The sequence below is a fragment of the Haplochromis burtoni genome, unplaced genomic scaffold, assembly GCF_018398535.1.
Source record: "Haplochromis burtoni strain Fernald_Lab_line unplaced genomic scaffold, NCSU_Asbu1 Contig_16, whole genome shotgun sequence".
Taxonomy (NCBI): domain Eukaryota; kingdom Metazoa; phylum Chordata; class Actinopteri; order Cichliformes; family Cichlidae; genus Haplochromis; species Haplochromis burtoni.
The window spans coordinates 953,276-968,932 of NW_024582377.1; the positions used below are offsets into that span (position 1 = coordinate 953,276).

At 41.9% G+C, this 15,657-nt stretch overlaps 1 protein-coding gene across 2 annotated transcripts in view; it reads right to left on the minus strand.

Moving 5' to 3' along the window:
- LOC102309461 (fibroblast growth factor receptor-like 1) overlaps positions 1 to 15,657 on the minus strand; it is a 33,822-nt gene that overhangs the window by 2,382 nt on the left and 15,783 nt on the right. Inside the window, exons 3-7 of one of the 2 annotated variants that reach the window (XM_042218198.1) lie at positions 9,956 to 10,007; positions 9,591 to 9,863; positions 3,464 to 3,532; positions 1,385 to 1,669; positions 382 to 735 (exon numbers count right to left, since the gene is read on the minus strand). In XM_042218198.1, coding sequence (XP_042074132.1) covers positions 382 to 735; positions 1,385 to 1,669; positions 3,464 to 3,532; positions 9,591 to 9,759 — 877 coding nt within the window. In that variant the 5' untranslated portion in view covers positions 9,760 to 9,863; positions 9,956 to 10,007. The remainder of the gene's footprint in view (positions 1 to 381; positions 736 to 1,384; positions 1,670 to 3,463; positions 3,533 to 9,590; positions 9,864 to 9,955; positions 10,008 to 15,657) is intronic. The other variant, XM_005916690.3, reaches the window with a different exon arrangement.

Below are 15,657 nucleotides of genomic sequence, written 5' to 3' on the forward strand. Positions count from 1 at the left end.
TTTTATTATCACATTACTTGTTGTTATTCATCGCTGAATATGGGTTGCTGAGAAAACATATGTTTGATTTAAACTCATAAAACAGAACAAGAGAGGAAAAGGCATGAATTAAAGTTTAAAAATGCTACATTTTTACTGAATGATTAATAATTAATTGATGGGAAAAATAGCCTAATTAGTTCAAAACATACTGATGCCTCCAAAGGTACCTTTTCCTGATTTATGCATGCATATACTATTTGCACTAATGCAGATACATAAAGAAAAAAACACAACATTTTTGTATATGTAATTCGATTGATAGGTTGATAGCACTGGGCTTTATCCAAGCTTTTCTACAGTTTACTGTAACACTGCAGACAGACATTCCTCGAGCCTCACCTGGCAGCACACTGAGGAAGGCACTGCGGAAGCTGTAGCCCATGGTGTTGGCGCCTAAGCAGATGTACATGCCGGCGTCGTCCTCCTTGGCGCGGCTAATGAGCAGCTTGTTGAGGTAGGAGCCGTCGGGCCTCGACCACACCTCACCCGTGGGGAGCACCACAAACCTATGGTCCCCCACCTCGATCGTGGAGTTGTAGCGGCTCTCCTCGTTGGTCTCCACGCGTTTGAGCCACTGAATGACCGGCTTAACGTCGCTCCTCACTTTGCACTGGAAGGACGTGGTGCCGCCGTAGTCCACCGTTGTGTTGACCGGGTGGGTGCCTGTCAGGACAGGTTTGGAGTTTGTCCTCTCTGAGTGAACATACAGAGAAAAACAAAACAAAACCCAACTTGTCAAGATGCACACAGACATCTTTTGACATGACAGCTCCTCTGCGGACAGAGGAGGTCTTAGTCCTCCACGCTGTTATTACCCTCAGGCTTAGAACTTATAATTGACATTGAGGGAAGAATACCACATGTAACACAAGAAGTATGTGTGATTAGTTTCCTCTCTTTCTTTGCTCCTGGTTGTACAGCACACATTTCTCATGGGAAAAGGGGGGGGGGCACTGGGTCTGGCAGACAGCTGGGCTTTAATCAGCTCCAGATTGGGTGGATGGTCTCTAAGCTGAGCTCTCTCCCCTCTGTACAAACACCAAGGCACAAGCCCCCACTCTCAAACTTGCGTTCTTAGTATTCTTCTCATATACATGATTACACATTCATCCATGCAGGAAGAATATGGATACGGCATGTTTTTCCTTGGTCATAATCAGACCTGAAACAGTGATTAGGCTGTCTGAATTTCCTGCAGCGATGTACATAAAATCACAAACATGAGACGCACAAACAGCAGTAACCATTTAAAATAATTTGCTCGGCCTCATCTGTTAGCCCTAATAATTCCAGGTGAGCGTGCTCGGTATGTGTACAGCTCAGCTCTCTGCGGGATACTCACGTATGACCTCAACTTTGTACGTGGCGTTGATCTCCCCGGCACAATTGGAGACCCTGCAGGTGTATTTGCCGCTGTGCTCTGGCATCAGATTCTTCAGACTCAGAGTCCACTTCTTCTGACGGCCCTCGCCGACCTCCTGCTCCGTCAGCGGCCGGTCGTCCTTCAGCCACACGATGTCCGGTCGAGGGTTTCCACTGGCTGCGCACTTGAGCCGCACTGAGCTGCCCACTGGGCGAGCTATCACTCTCTTCCTCATCTTTGTAGGTTGAGTGAAGCGGGGACGCACTTTGGAGGAAAGTACAAGCTGGTTACTTTGAGTAGATAGTATAATTTACCTTTTTTCTACATTTCTCAAGTGAGGTTTTATGTTTCTATTGATATCTATAGAGTTTCTAAAAAATTTCCTTATTTCCTGACCTACACATACTTTTATGATGGTGGAAGTTTGTATTAACCCTCAGAGGTCTGGAGGAATGACTCTGACTCCTAACCCTGTGCTATATGAATATGTAGTATTTGCTCTTTTTTAAAAATTATTCTCCCGAGTCTTAGCAGTCAAAAGTAAAATAATAATAATAATAATAATAATTCTAACCAACATGCATCAAAAACTATAAAGATATTTAACAAAAAAGGACTTTTTTTCTTGTCTCCAAGAAGGACAGTGTTCAGGGCTGGGGTTCTTGGTCATTACTGATGACTTAGACTTAGACAAACATGTAAGTAATCCCTGTGAGCCAAAGGTTGAGGCTTCAGACTGCTTACTTTTAGTCAGTTTTTTAGTCAGTGAGAGTAGATTTCCTGCGTGCTCGGGCACACAGTTCTGGCTGTGATCACAGGAGAGTCTCTTAATGAGCGACAGCTAATCAAAAGATATTTAGTAAAGGGGGATAAAGCAAAAATAACCAATTTAGGAAAGTGAATAAATTGAGGAGCTTCTTTACATTTTGCTGGGAAAATATGTATTGGCACGTGCAAAACTTACATGGAAAAACAGCATATAAGACAAAAACAGCAAAAAACTGCTTTCTTGTAATTTCTTTAAGTCAGGAATAGTTCTCCAGGCTTTCCGAAGGAAATTCAAAGCTCTTCTTTGGAAGATGGATGCCTTTTGTTCTGTTCTCTGTCAAGATGATCGCACACTGCTTCATCAGTCTTTGGCTCAGTGAAGGCCAGCTCATGACTGATAGTGTTCCACAGTGTATTATTTTCTAGCTAAGTATAGTTTTACTGCGCTGCAAGTGTGCTTGGGATCAATGTCATGCTGAAAAATGAAGCCTTTCGGATGCTTTCCAGATAGTATTGCATGGGGGATCAAAATCTGCCAACACTTTTCTGTGTTCGTAATTCCAACAATTTTGACACGATCCCCAACACCATTGACTGAAGTGCAGCCCCAAACCATGACAGAGCCTCCACCATGTTATACAGGCTGAACTCACGGTTGCACCAATGATGTTTTGAACCAAAAAAATTCAAATAATCAACAAGACCTGCCCACCATTCAAGGCTTTCAGCTAATGAGTTTTTAGGAATTACCTTGTTGGTTCAAAACTACAATTTTACGGCCATCAAAATGTGTTTGTCATTTTTTGCTAATTCAAATAAAGAAATGGAAACAAATGATATGTTTTTGCAACAGTCTACTAGTAACAAAGGACGATTTAAAATTTTTACTTTTTTTTTTGCTATGCTGTCTGTTATGTGTGGACACAGCGCTGGTTCATCCCTTGAGTTAGGTACATTTTTATGATCAGATGATTCATAGGCCAGTGGTGAGTGGTCCAGCAAAAACTGGTCACGTAGAAGGAGAAAAACTCTGCATCAGCTCCTGAAAGCCTGGAAAACTGTTGCCCAAGACCACGTTAAACACTTACAAGAAAGTCTGACTCCTTGGAAGAGAAATCTAAAGAAATGAGGGGTGGCTCAAGATTTTTGCACAGTGACTATTACACATAGGTTTGCCCACAGCTGTAAAAGTAAATATGACTTGCAGTACATGCAATAAAGCATTCAAAAGAACTCAATTAGTCCTTGAATTTCCAGCTGCAAAGTCGAGAGCATGCACAGAAGTCTTACCAAATTTTTCACCACCAAGCTCGGCTCCATCAGGTGCCCTCAATCCAGTTTTATCGGAACCCGAATCATCTGTTAACACAGCAGAAAAACTCAAATAAGTCAACAAAAGGCTGAGTGAGACATTAAGGTCCTCACTACAGTATAGAAGAATATGAATAAGTAACAATTATTGCACATTTACTGTTTTGGGTGCATGAATACAACATCCGGTACACACTGACATTTCAGATGACAGGCTCATTTTAAATCCTTCCATTACAATCCCCCTCTTCTATTCTGTTATAGTCATTTTGCAGTAGCGGTGACCGGATACAAAAACAAGGCAAGAAAACTGTTCCTGGCTCTCACCAATTCAATTCAGCATTTATCGACAGGCTCTTCTGAGAGTGTTGCATGCTCAGGTCATACTGTGCAGCGTTTGGAAGTAATATGACCAGTTTATATAAGCTCGCTTCCAGGAGACAGCTGTGGAGTTTATGTCATTGGCTGACATCATACAGCTGAGCTGAGACAGGGGCTTAGAGGAAATATAATGAGTGAAACCTAATCGATGGGTTTGTAATGCGTATTCACTTTTCGAGTTAAGCAGTGATGAATTAATGAAGCAGATCAAGTTTCTTGCCAATATTTACCAATGAGTGCAGATGGACATTAAGCAGGTTATTATTGAAGAAGTGCTTCAATTGAATGATTTATTTTTGCGATATTAATGAGGTGCAATTGCACAAAACATCCTCACGGTAAAAAACGAAAAAAGAAACCAGCGTATGTGCAGCATTTTGGGAAAAAAGGATTATTTTTTTGTCATTTAGCAGCACCAGTATGTTTTAACAGCGATCCCATAGGAAAATCTCCCAGCCAGTTTATTACCTTCTAAGACTCGTTTTGATTCCCGTTTCAGGGCAGCCTCACGTTGGGATTTTTTTTCAGATGCAGTTTGGCACACTCGATTCCCTCTCAGGGTTTGATTGGGTCAGGTAAAGAGACCAGATGTGACTTCTAACCTCCTCATTCTGCCTCCCTCTGAGTCCCCCCGAAACCCTCAAAGCTCTCTGGGGTTCTCTGGGTACAAACCCTCCTTTGTTTGTCCCCTGCAGCACCAAGCCCAGCCATGATGTCATGGCTATTTGAAGGGGTTTAACTGGCCAACTATAATAACCCATTCCTTTAAAAAACAGCCTCCAGTGGAAGAAATATTTCTCTGTTGCTCACTCGGACTCTCCACATTCCTCCTGGTTCCTGAACCTCCCAATCCAAACAGAACATGGTCCCACACTGCCGGGGTTTTCTTTCTGACTTTTTTCTCTTTAATCTATTTCCTCTCTACTTTTTGGCAATTTCAGGGAACAATGGTGCCCTTTATAAGTCTGTCCTGTTAAAGCTATCCCTTGCCACTATTGTCCTTGCACAATGTTGGCTCACTGGACTGCAGACAGGGGTGATGTAGGACATCTCCTGGCTGCCATATGAATGTTATTTTTGGAAATCTGAAAAATAAAATCAGTAAAGGAGAAGTGCTTAAGAAGCCTCCTCTATAAATGAGCATTTTTGTGTCCAGGAAGGTTAGTAAAAGCTGTTACACACTATGGAATCAGTGCTCTCTGTGTGAAGTCACAAATTCTTCGCGCAAATGGGACAGTGCTCCAGTGAGACTCAGACTAAGCTGGCTAAAATACAGTCAATCTTTTTCCACACAGCTCCCATTCATTCATGATCTAGCTACAGTGTTTGGGGTCTGACGCCATTCCCTCCCACTTCATTCACAAATCCAGCCGCAGGAAACAGGTCACGATACACTGGCCTCCTGTGCCAGCTGAACCACAGGAAAAGGCCTGGATGATTTGGGGTCACAATGAGCTCCAGATGTTGTTGGGGACACTAATGTCCAGGGAAAGTTATGCTCAGTGGCCTTGCATCACACTCTGGAAATCTCCAAACAGCTCTCACATGTGATCAGTGAGACACATGGCAGTTTATCCAGCCTGACAACATCTCTAGAGAGAGGAGAAAAATGAACAATGCGAGCCAACATTTTCACCCTAAAATAAGGAGCGCTAATCCTGTAATATTTAATCTGCACAGACATAAACATTAACATGCAATCCTCTAAATGCTAATCAGACAATCCCATATTAATCCTCGTGAAGCCTTGCTGTAGCCCGAGCAGCTGAGGATGAGACTGCTGCATGCATCGGTCTATCCTGGCAGGGGTGCTAGGAGGTGATGGGGGCCAGTTGTCAGGAGACCACCCCAAACAGGGCCCAAACAGCCAGCTGGAGGGATTGAGGAGGCGCCATGTTGCACTGACTGACCAGATTCTTCAGATAGCTCTTGGGAGGACACGCTGTCCGCTGGCAGATGGGAAGAGGGATATCTCTCCAGCCTCAGTGGAACCCCCTCCACCCCGCCTCCACGGATCAGCCCGCAAAACCTCTCACTCTCGCACTTCCAGTCTCACTCCACAATCTTTATCTTACTGTTTTTCTTCTGCTCGGCCTCTCTGCCGGGTCCCAAGCGATGTCTTAGGAGTTATGCTCTCCATGCTGAACTTGAACAGCTGCCAGGATTTAGCTGACCCTCCTCCCCTGACCGGCACTATAACTGAATGCAGTTGCTCCTCTTAACATGTTCGCTCCAGTAAAAATAATACACGCACATGATGGATACTTCAGTTGTGCTTGGAGCCCGCTACCCCTCATTTACAGAATTTCAAATAAATAAACTATGTTCTCTGATCTCTTTAAGCACCATAATTTATCCCCTAAACACACACACACACACGGACAGCAGGTTTTACAGCATGCAGCTAAATTAAAAACCGTACACAATTAGGTGATTCAGTGTTACTGGAAAGTGTTGCTCATGATAATTGCAGACTATTTGGCTGTATTAATCTGACTTCAGTCCTGCAAGTATTTTGACAATGAGGCTCCCATAATCTTTGTGGCAACCCGAATGAAAATGCACCCCTGATGGAACAATTACCTATAAAAACAAACGCTGCGGCGATGGCCTGCCAGCGAGTAATGGGATGATAGACAAGAGAGCTGAAACAGAGGAGGGGGTGCTCTTGAGAAATGCAGAGTCCATTTGTTATGCACTCATTGCCACCAGCACCCGAGGATAAGTAGGAAATGGAACAAGCCAGTTCAGGATTAAGAGTCAGGCCAGAAAGTCTCCAGGTAACTCCATAAAGGGTCAACAGACTTCTGATAACAATCTCATGGAAATATGCTTCCAAGAAAGACTTAAGATTAGACTTGCAAAGGATTTTTTTTAAAGAAGTCTCAAAGAGGAGTAGGGCAATGCATGCTCTACTCAAAGCAATCTCTGATCTCAAAGCAATCAGTGCCAGCTTCATGCCAGCAACATCTAACTGTTCATTTGTCTTCTCACTCAGCGGAGCCACAGCAGAAAGTCAAACCACACAAATTATCCTCAGGGAGAAAGTTATTTATCAGTGAGATTAATCGGTTAACTGTGTGTGAGAGTGTGTGAGAGTGTGTATGCCTGCGTGTCTTTATCTCCCAACTTTAAATCAATATTTAAATAAAAATATAGCCCAAATAACCTCTGGCTCCACTCTGGATAAATACTTCATTTTCAAAAATCGGTCATCTCACATGTTCAAAGAAAACATCGGTCTGGAAAGTTTCGGAGCTCCTTTTTTTCTTTTTCTTTTTTAATACTTATTTGGTTGTTTAGTTAAGCTTTTTCTCAACTTGGAAAGAGATCTAAAAATGTCACAACTAGTTTATATTTGTCAAGTTTCGATGAAAATGATAAAGTACAATCCCCTAAATAATACTCCTTGCTTTTTCACAAATCTTTAAGGAATACAAAAAGTACTTGATAATTGTTTTTTCTGAATTTCCAGACACAAACTGACAGAATTCCTGGAAGTGCAGGCTGGAAAGTTTCATAATAAATGTTTATTTACTAACAAAACAGTTTGAACATGCTGCGAAAAGACCTTTTCAACATAGACGATTCATTAAATTACTTGCCTAACTTACTTTAAGTAGTTAGATTACCCGGCAAACATGTTTCTGATTTCAGGGGAAAACCCGACACCCACATCCAAACATATAAGGACCCAACTACCTGCTTCCACTTTAACTCACAGTCCCAGGTCAGCTTCTGCTACAATTACTACATTTCAGTACTTGAACCTCAACTGGACCTCAAGCTTCTATCACTGCTTTCACCTACACATACATTCAATGGCCATTTTATTAGATACGTCTTGTTATTACTGGGTTAGAACCCCTTTTGCTTTCACGGCACAGATTCACAGAACAGTCCTCAGAGTTTTTGGTACATGTTGACACAAAAGCATCACACAGCTGCTGCAGATTTGCCAGCTGCACATCCATGATGTGAATTTCATGTTTCACCCCTCCTAAAGGTGCTCTACTGGACTGAGATCTGGTGACTGAGGAGGCAATTTGAGTAGAGTGAACTTACTGTCATGTTCAAAAATTTTGAGATGATCTGAGGGCACAGGCACATTATCCTTCTGCAAGCACCCATTAAAGATGGATACTCTGTGGTCACAAAGGAATGGACATGGCCAGGAACAATACTGTCGATACAAGGCAGGGTGATGTCGTGCCTCCCATCTGAATGTATCTGAATAAGTTTTTCTAGTCTTATATAGTCCAATTTTGTGAGTTTGTCTGAATTTAGCATCAGTTTCCTGTTCTTAGCTGACAGGAGGGGCACCTGGTGTGCTCTTCTGCTACTCTTCTACATACTGTGGTTGAAACTAGTGGTTATTTGAACCGAAGCACTCTGGCCTTCTAACTCTGACCTCCGACAACAAGGCATGTCACATTTGTCTTCTTATGCTTCTTTTCTGTAAACCTTAGAGATGGTTTTGTGGAAAAATCCTAGTAGTGAAATTTCTGACAATATTACCTAATAAAGTGACTGGTGAGTGTATGCCTAGCTACAGTGAGTGCTCACACGTCATCTAAAACATCTAGAACTCTGTATTTTCACTACCAAGACTGCCAGCTCCATCTTTAACAAATTCTTTACACTCACTATAAAAAGTTCACAGGAATGTCCTTTAACTACACATGCAGCCATAGCCACGTCTGACTTTGATACTATACAGCACAACTATACTACAAACCATTATAGCTGGCTCCGTGTCCCAGTCTCCAACCTTTCATTTTAGCCCATTCAACAGACACCCTCATTTTCAACTCACCAGCAACAGACAGAGGGAGACCCTAAAATAAACTTTGGTCTCATCTATTCCCCACTCATGCGCATGCTTTACTGCAATAAGGGCCGTTTTCTGAAGTGATTTGTGTTTTCTGCTTGTGCCTGATTATGGCTCTTCTTCATCTGAAGCACGCCTGTCACAAGACCAGACTGTAACTCCTCCTGCGAGAGCGCACAGACTCTGGCCCAAATTAGGCATCTTAGAGTAATTAGAATAAACACAGCCTTCACGCTCCACTCCGCTCATTCATCATGTGCTGCTGTAGCGCAGAGGAAATGCACTGTGTTCAAAAGTGTGCAAAAGAGTAACACACTCGGTCAGATTGTGCTCTTACAAGAGCTGCGGGAGAGGCTGGAGACAAACTTTTACACTGAATGTGTTTCTTATTGTGAGGCTGCAGACCTCCTTCCTCTAAAGAGTGTGGCCTAAGGAAAAGGAAGAGCTGGAGATCCAATTGAGTCACAGAGGATGAAGTAGTATGAAACAATATCCCGTGCCGCTGTTGACTTTGGGCAGACAGAGGTAGAGGCAGCAACACATAGAACAGATGAGAGGATCAGCCACTAAACCTCCATAAATCTACTTGTTTTAGACCTTGACCTCTGTGAGCGATGCTTTCGTTTAACATTTAAACTGAGGTGAGATTTCTGACTGCCGGGAAAAGCTACAAATCTGGCCCCTAAACACCACAGCGGAACCGATGAGGCCCGACAGTACAAATCAGGGACTGACTCACTGCCGCTGTTTCTGGTTTTAGTTGAGAGACAGGGGACTTCATGTTTTATAGTTGCTGCATTAACAAGAATGACACATTTTTCTGCGAGCCAATGATCTCATCTCGTGAGCCTGCCGAGGGGCAGGTTATCCAAACCGAACTCCGTCCGCACTCACCAATGACGATGAGGGTGTAGTTGACGTTAACGCTACCAAAGCCGTTTGTTGCTTTGCAGATGTAGGTCCCCGCATCATCCGTCTCCACCTCTTTGATCTTCAGGCCCATGCGGAGGATGCGGAAGCGTATCCAGCCACTGTGGATGTTGCGTGCGTCTTTGGTCCACATTTTGAGGGGTGGAGGGTCTCCTTCCACCGGACATGGCAGCTTGATGGCACTGCCCACCCGGGCCGTCTGTCTGTGCTCAACTTTGTCAGACACCCGTGGAGGTCCTGAGGATGCAAGAAAATATGCAATTATAATGTATCATATATTTCCTCATATGTAACAGCTCACATTTAAGTCAGTAAATGTGAACGCTCACTTTCAGATCATCTTTTTCTCTTCTTTGCTTTTTATGATGACACTGAGAGCATCTTCAGGCAAAACCAGTGAACAGAAACGAGAATTAAAAAGATGTTGAAGGAAAACGTTAGTCTGGTTGGTTTTAGACACCATTAAAATATAGTGAGATAGAAATCAGCTTAAATCCTTTGTAGACTCATGATAAAATAACATTATAGCTCCAAAGCACTACATAATCTTCTTTTCACAATCGAATGTCCCCACTCTACTGATTTTTGGCTGCTTTTGTTGTTCTTTAAATGCTTTATACTTAATATATTTTGCTCATTTACCTGCTTTTTGTCTTCTGCCTTTCTTTCTGCAACTTTATTGTTGTCTGTGCAATAATGTGCACTGCATCACTGTCAACTGAGAGTCTTATAAAAAAGGGGGCCACGTGATAAAGTTGTTTTGTTAACAGTGAAATTGTGTTTCTGTGGCTGACCACAATATTCAGATGGTGCTCCACATCTTTTAGCATTTGTAGGCCAAAAACATTAAACTCACTGTGTTTCCCCCCATCATAGTGTAACAGACAATGAAACATCACCTGAAGAGGGATTAAGAGTCTTTAGGATGAAGTAGACATGTATCATTTAGTGACTTTTCCTGTTTGTTTTTCTTCTTTTAGTAACATTTAAAAGTAACAGCAGTCAAACCATAAAAATCTAAAAATCTTTTAATTTGCATGACAGATTATAACTGAGTGATAATGAAAAAACAGCTTTATTCACACTTGCAAGTGGAAAAAAAAGCATGTGAATCCTGACCTATCAGGATCAAACCAGAGTCTAAAACAGTGAGATCAGAGGCAGATGAAACGAGATAGAGGCAATTTGTCATCTTCTCAATGATTACCCAAAATCTTGAAACCAGATTGTAATAATTGGGTAAGCCCTGTCGTTCACTGCCTGCACAGAGAGGGTGAAGTGTTCTGGCTCTGGTTATGTGTAGCGTGCAAGACATCAAAGAGATGAGAGGGGGCGGTTCTCAGCGAGACGGACAGCAGCCTATTCTCCCGGCTCTTAATTGGCTCGGGTCTGGGCTCTCAGATCTGGTGAAGTGAAGCAGGCCGAAACACCCTGTGATGGTGTTAGGAGGCCTGCGCCGCTGGTCGCACAGCGCCGGGCCTCCGACTAACCCCCCATCAAAAACTAAACAAAACCCTGAATTACTGAGCAGAGCAGACGCGGAGGAGAAACAGGAGCTCGAGGGAGTGCAAAGAGGGGGAGGAAATGCAACCAAACCCTATACCTGCGACAGACCTCAAAAGTACACAGAGCACAGACTGCGGCTCAGGACAAATGGGCGCTCTGCTCGCAGTAAAAACAATGGAAAGGGTATGTACACATGGCCTCTCCCAATGCATGCATGCATGCATACACACGCACGCACGTACGCACAGGAGTCACATTCCTTCAGTGCATTTCACACATATGGTAAACAAGAAGTTCATTATCCTGACACAGGTAACTCCCCCTGGCATCCATCACTTTGCTTACAGATGTATCTCAGCTGCAGGTACAACATCTGGGCCGCTATCATTTCTAAAGCCAAAAATCTTTAACTCTCTTTTTTTCTCTCTCAAAAAAATACATATAGCTGTATAAGTAAAAAATAAAATAAAATTTCAGCGTAAAAGCAGCATAAAAGCAACGAAACCCTCTTTCCTTCACCCATAAACTGAGAGTTTTCCCTTTCTCTCTGTGGATGTCCTTTCCTGGTCCACAGCACGCACAGGAAATTGGAAGTGTCATTGTTTATGTCTGTGGAGAAAATGCAACCGCAGTCTTTTTGGCTGTTGTCAGCTGGCCCGTATCTCACTCCACAGCTACTAGGAAATCAGAACAGAGACGCTCACTGTTTCTCCTCTGTAGGATCTGATTTAGGACCACAAACACGTCCCAGCGTTGGCTGAGTGCTGCTCGAGCTCATATGGACCGCGAGTCCTAAAGGATTTAACCGCCTCGGGAAAACATAAATACATTTCTGCCAAATCTTGAACAAATAGGCTACAGTTATCTCTTCCGACTTATGGTCTCACAAGCCACTCAACCATGTGTCCCTTCTGGATTAATGGAGAGGAGTGACTTACAAAAACAAGGCCTGATTCATGTCAAAGGTTTAGCTGAAGCAAAGCATCAAAACAGATTGAACTTGCAAAGGAAATGCTTCTGTCAAAGCTGCAAAATATATTTCTTGAGACGTAAGTACAAGTCGGAAGAAAATAAAAAGAGACAAGAGAACTTCTGAATGCCCCGTTTCCATTCATAAAAAATAAATAAATTTTAAAAAAAAACAAGGGTGAACTTTATTTTTTTTGCACTTCTTTGCAGAGTGTTCGACACTTACAGTAAATTCACGCCGACCTTCCAGAGGAGGATTTCCTTCCAAGCTGAGATTTCTGTTGGCTTTATGTTTGTGGTGGTTTTGGCTAACCTGAACTTTCACTGCTGCTTCATTTACAGGCCCATTTTTCTGTCGCTAAATGTGTCCTTTCCAACATAAAGGAATAATTTGAGGGTTGGAGAAGTAACCTTATTTCCTTTATCAGTGCAAGTTAGATGAGAAGAAGTTTCTGATAAATACTGACACTGGAAAAAAAACAGTTCCATCTCTAACCTCCAAGTTTTTGTACTTGAATAAACATGATATGATGTGCCAGTTACTGAATCTAAACATAAACGCAGGAAGATTTTGGTCTCCTTAAATGTGTCTCTCTATGAAAAATCTATGGACTGGAAACGAGAGGAAACTAGAGGAGTCAGAGAGCGGCACTCCCCCCCGAAGGGCAACGACTATACTAAAACTTTGATGTTTTATGATGCTTTTATTGCAGACTGACAGGATGACGTCAGTCTGTTTTCATAACAACACTTTGATGTCTGACCTTTGACCATGACCTTTGACCATGACCTTGAAACATTACATACTAAAATGGTGTATTTTATCTTCTTCATCCATATGACTGGAGCAGAACTGGCTGAAATCTTTGGCTTATCTAAGCTGTAAAAACTCGAGATTTTAAAATATATTCAAGCAGTTTGTGATTTTGCAAAACTTCATGGCAGCATTGTGAGGCGCAAATTTTGACCTTCAGCGGACGCTAGCAATAAAGGTCATATTCAAATGCTTAGCCACCCTAGGTACTGATGTCCCCAAAGGCCTAGTATATTGTTGTGAATTTTGAAGATAATCCATAAAAAATGAGGGTGTGACCTTGAAGTTCCAATTTTCACCACAATTAAATCAGATATGATATGAAAACTGTAGCCGCTAGACCTGCATCACTGTCAACTGATTACATACTCGTTCCTCTCAGGGCAAGTGTGGTTGTGCTTAAAGGTGAAAAAAGCTGCCAATCACCATCATGACTGACACCCTTCATGTTGTGTTATATTAATGTTTTCTTTCTTTATAAACAGTCAACAAACAGTGTTTTCTACTAATAAAGGCCTTTCCCACAACAGCAACATAACTACTTAATAGATAAGAATTAAATACCTGAAGAAATCCTGTTGTGTATTAACAAAAAGTGAAGCCAAATCTATTCTTTATATGGCCAGCAGGTGGCAGAGCCTGTGGTTCCAAAAAGATGTACAATTGTACAGAAAACTGCGAAAACTACGATGGTTCTCAAGCTGAATAGTTTCTTTTCTTTTCTAGTTTTGAGTCTTATTGATAATAGCACGATGATACGTTCATCTTCTTCTTCTCATGCAGCTTGCGGGGGCTGGAGCCTATTCCAGCTGCCATCATTTTTAAAAATTATTGTCACGATTACAGCCAAAAAGCACACAGCCTTGTGAGATTACTGCAGTATCCCATGGTTTCTCAATCAGATCTACCTTTTATTGGGAGTTACAGAAATCCACAGCAGTAAAAAACATTGCATCTAGCTTGACTAAACATCTGTCAGAAGCAGAAAAGAAGCCAAATGCCATTGTCAGGTTTTTCATTGCATTGGCCAAAACCATCACCGAGCCATTAAGACGCACAACTTGAAGTGGTGTTTTTTAACATCAACTTAGTATTCATCTTGAAGGAAAAATGGTCATCTTTTTCCTTGCAGATGAATACCTAAATACATAACATCAAAAATGTCGTAGCAAGAGAGAAATTTGATTATAACTGGATTAAAATCCCTCAACCGACTGAGCCTGGTTCTGCCGCAGGTTTCCTTCCATTAAAAGGATTTTTCTTTCCTGCCCACTGTTGCCAAGTGCTTGCTCATAGTGGATCATCAGATTGTTGGGTTTTCTCTCTTGCATTGTAGGGTCTTTATAATATATAGCACTTTCAATCAGCTTTTGTTATTGGGCCCTATTTAAATCAAATTGATTAGCAATATGTTAAAAATTTCCAAATCAATAAAACAAATTCCGAATTTTAACTTGTATTTCTGTCTCTTTTTGTTTTCTGTCAGTGGTGTAAACATTCAGGTCAAAGTATTAGCAAGCTAAATAATGAAATTCACTGAACTTTATCGTCTGTTTTCTTTTCGGTTGTATCAACGACTGCGTGAAAGATGGACGACGCGACAGCTGCCATGTTGCACTTTTGCAGCCTGAGTCTTCTCAGTCATTGGTGTGGAGAGGAAAGCTATCCGCGGCGCTGTCTTCGGTGGGCCTGATGGTCTCCGTGTCTTGTGGTCCGGGTCATGACACTTCAGGGGTGGGTCTCCTTCAGGAAGTTGCAGCTGTGATTTTTAAATGAAAATACACTGGTCCTTGTATATAATAATAATATTGTTTCTTACAAATAAATACTGTTCAATGAATAATTGCTTACTATCATTTTTTTAGGAAATGGGTTGTTCTATTGTTTTATTAATGGAAAGATGCTCATGAATATGTCTTCTAAGGCTGTTTTCAACAGTTATTTCTGATTGTCTCCCCCCCCACCTTCTTCCACCCATTAAAAAAAATACTACAAACGCCCCTGGACAGAGCTCAGTGTCAACCTGACTGAAATTGCTTCATTGGACATAACTGTATAATAATCGGTCTAATATTTTTGCAGTTTATGGCAGGAATAAAGCATATGGCTTAGATCTGTCACATCGATCAATTGTGCTGGGATCAATTTTTGACTTTGAAAAATAGACGCTATTTATTATCGAAACTTGCATGAGTTAAAAACTGAGAGCAGTCGATACAATTTAAATTGCATGACTTACAATAATGAACAACAGACCACACTGACACTATACAAGAACATCTGAAGTTTAACATGATCTACTTTCATGTAATGAAAATGCTAAAAAAGTGTCTAAATTGAGGAGGTGCTGAGGAAGACTCCATTACTAACGCTGTTAAAATGAGTTTTTCAGCAGCAAACTGAAGGCTGACTGGCTGCTCTCACCTGTCCAGCAAGTCCAGCAGTTCTCAGTAAATGATGGCTACGTTATTGCTTGAATTGCCCAGCTAGCTAATTCTTGCAAAAACCAGAACACAAATCCAAGTTGGTGTGTTGCCAAAAATATCAAAAGATTCCTTCGGTTGTGATGAAAGGGTCTGGGTGATCTTGAACTTGGACACTCGAGCCACTCCTGAGCTTTTTTGGCTTATTACAGTTTTGGCTGTTGCTCCGAGTGCGAGGAATGTGCAACAAAATGACTTCCTCCCTCAATCTCCGTTCCTCCAAAGCTTTTGAAGTCTTTTTTGAAAAACAAGGCATGAA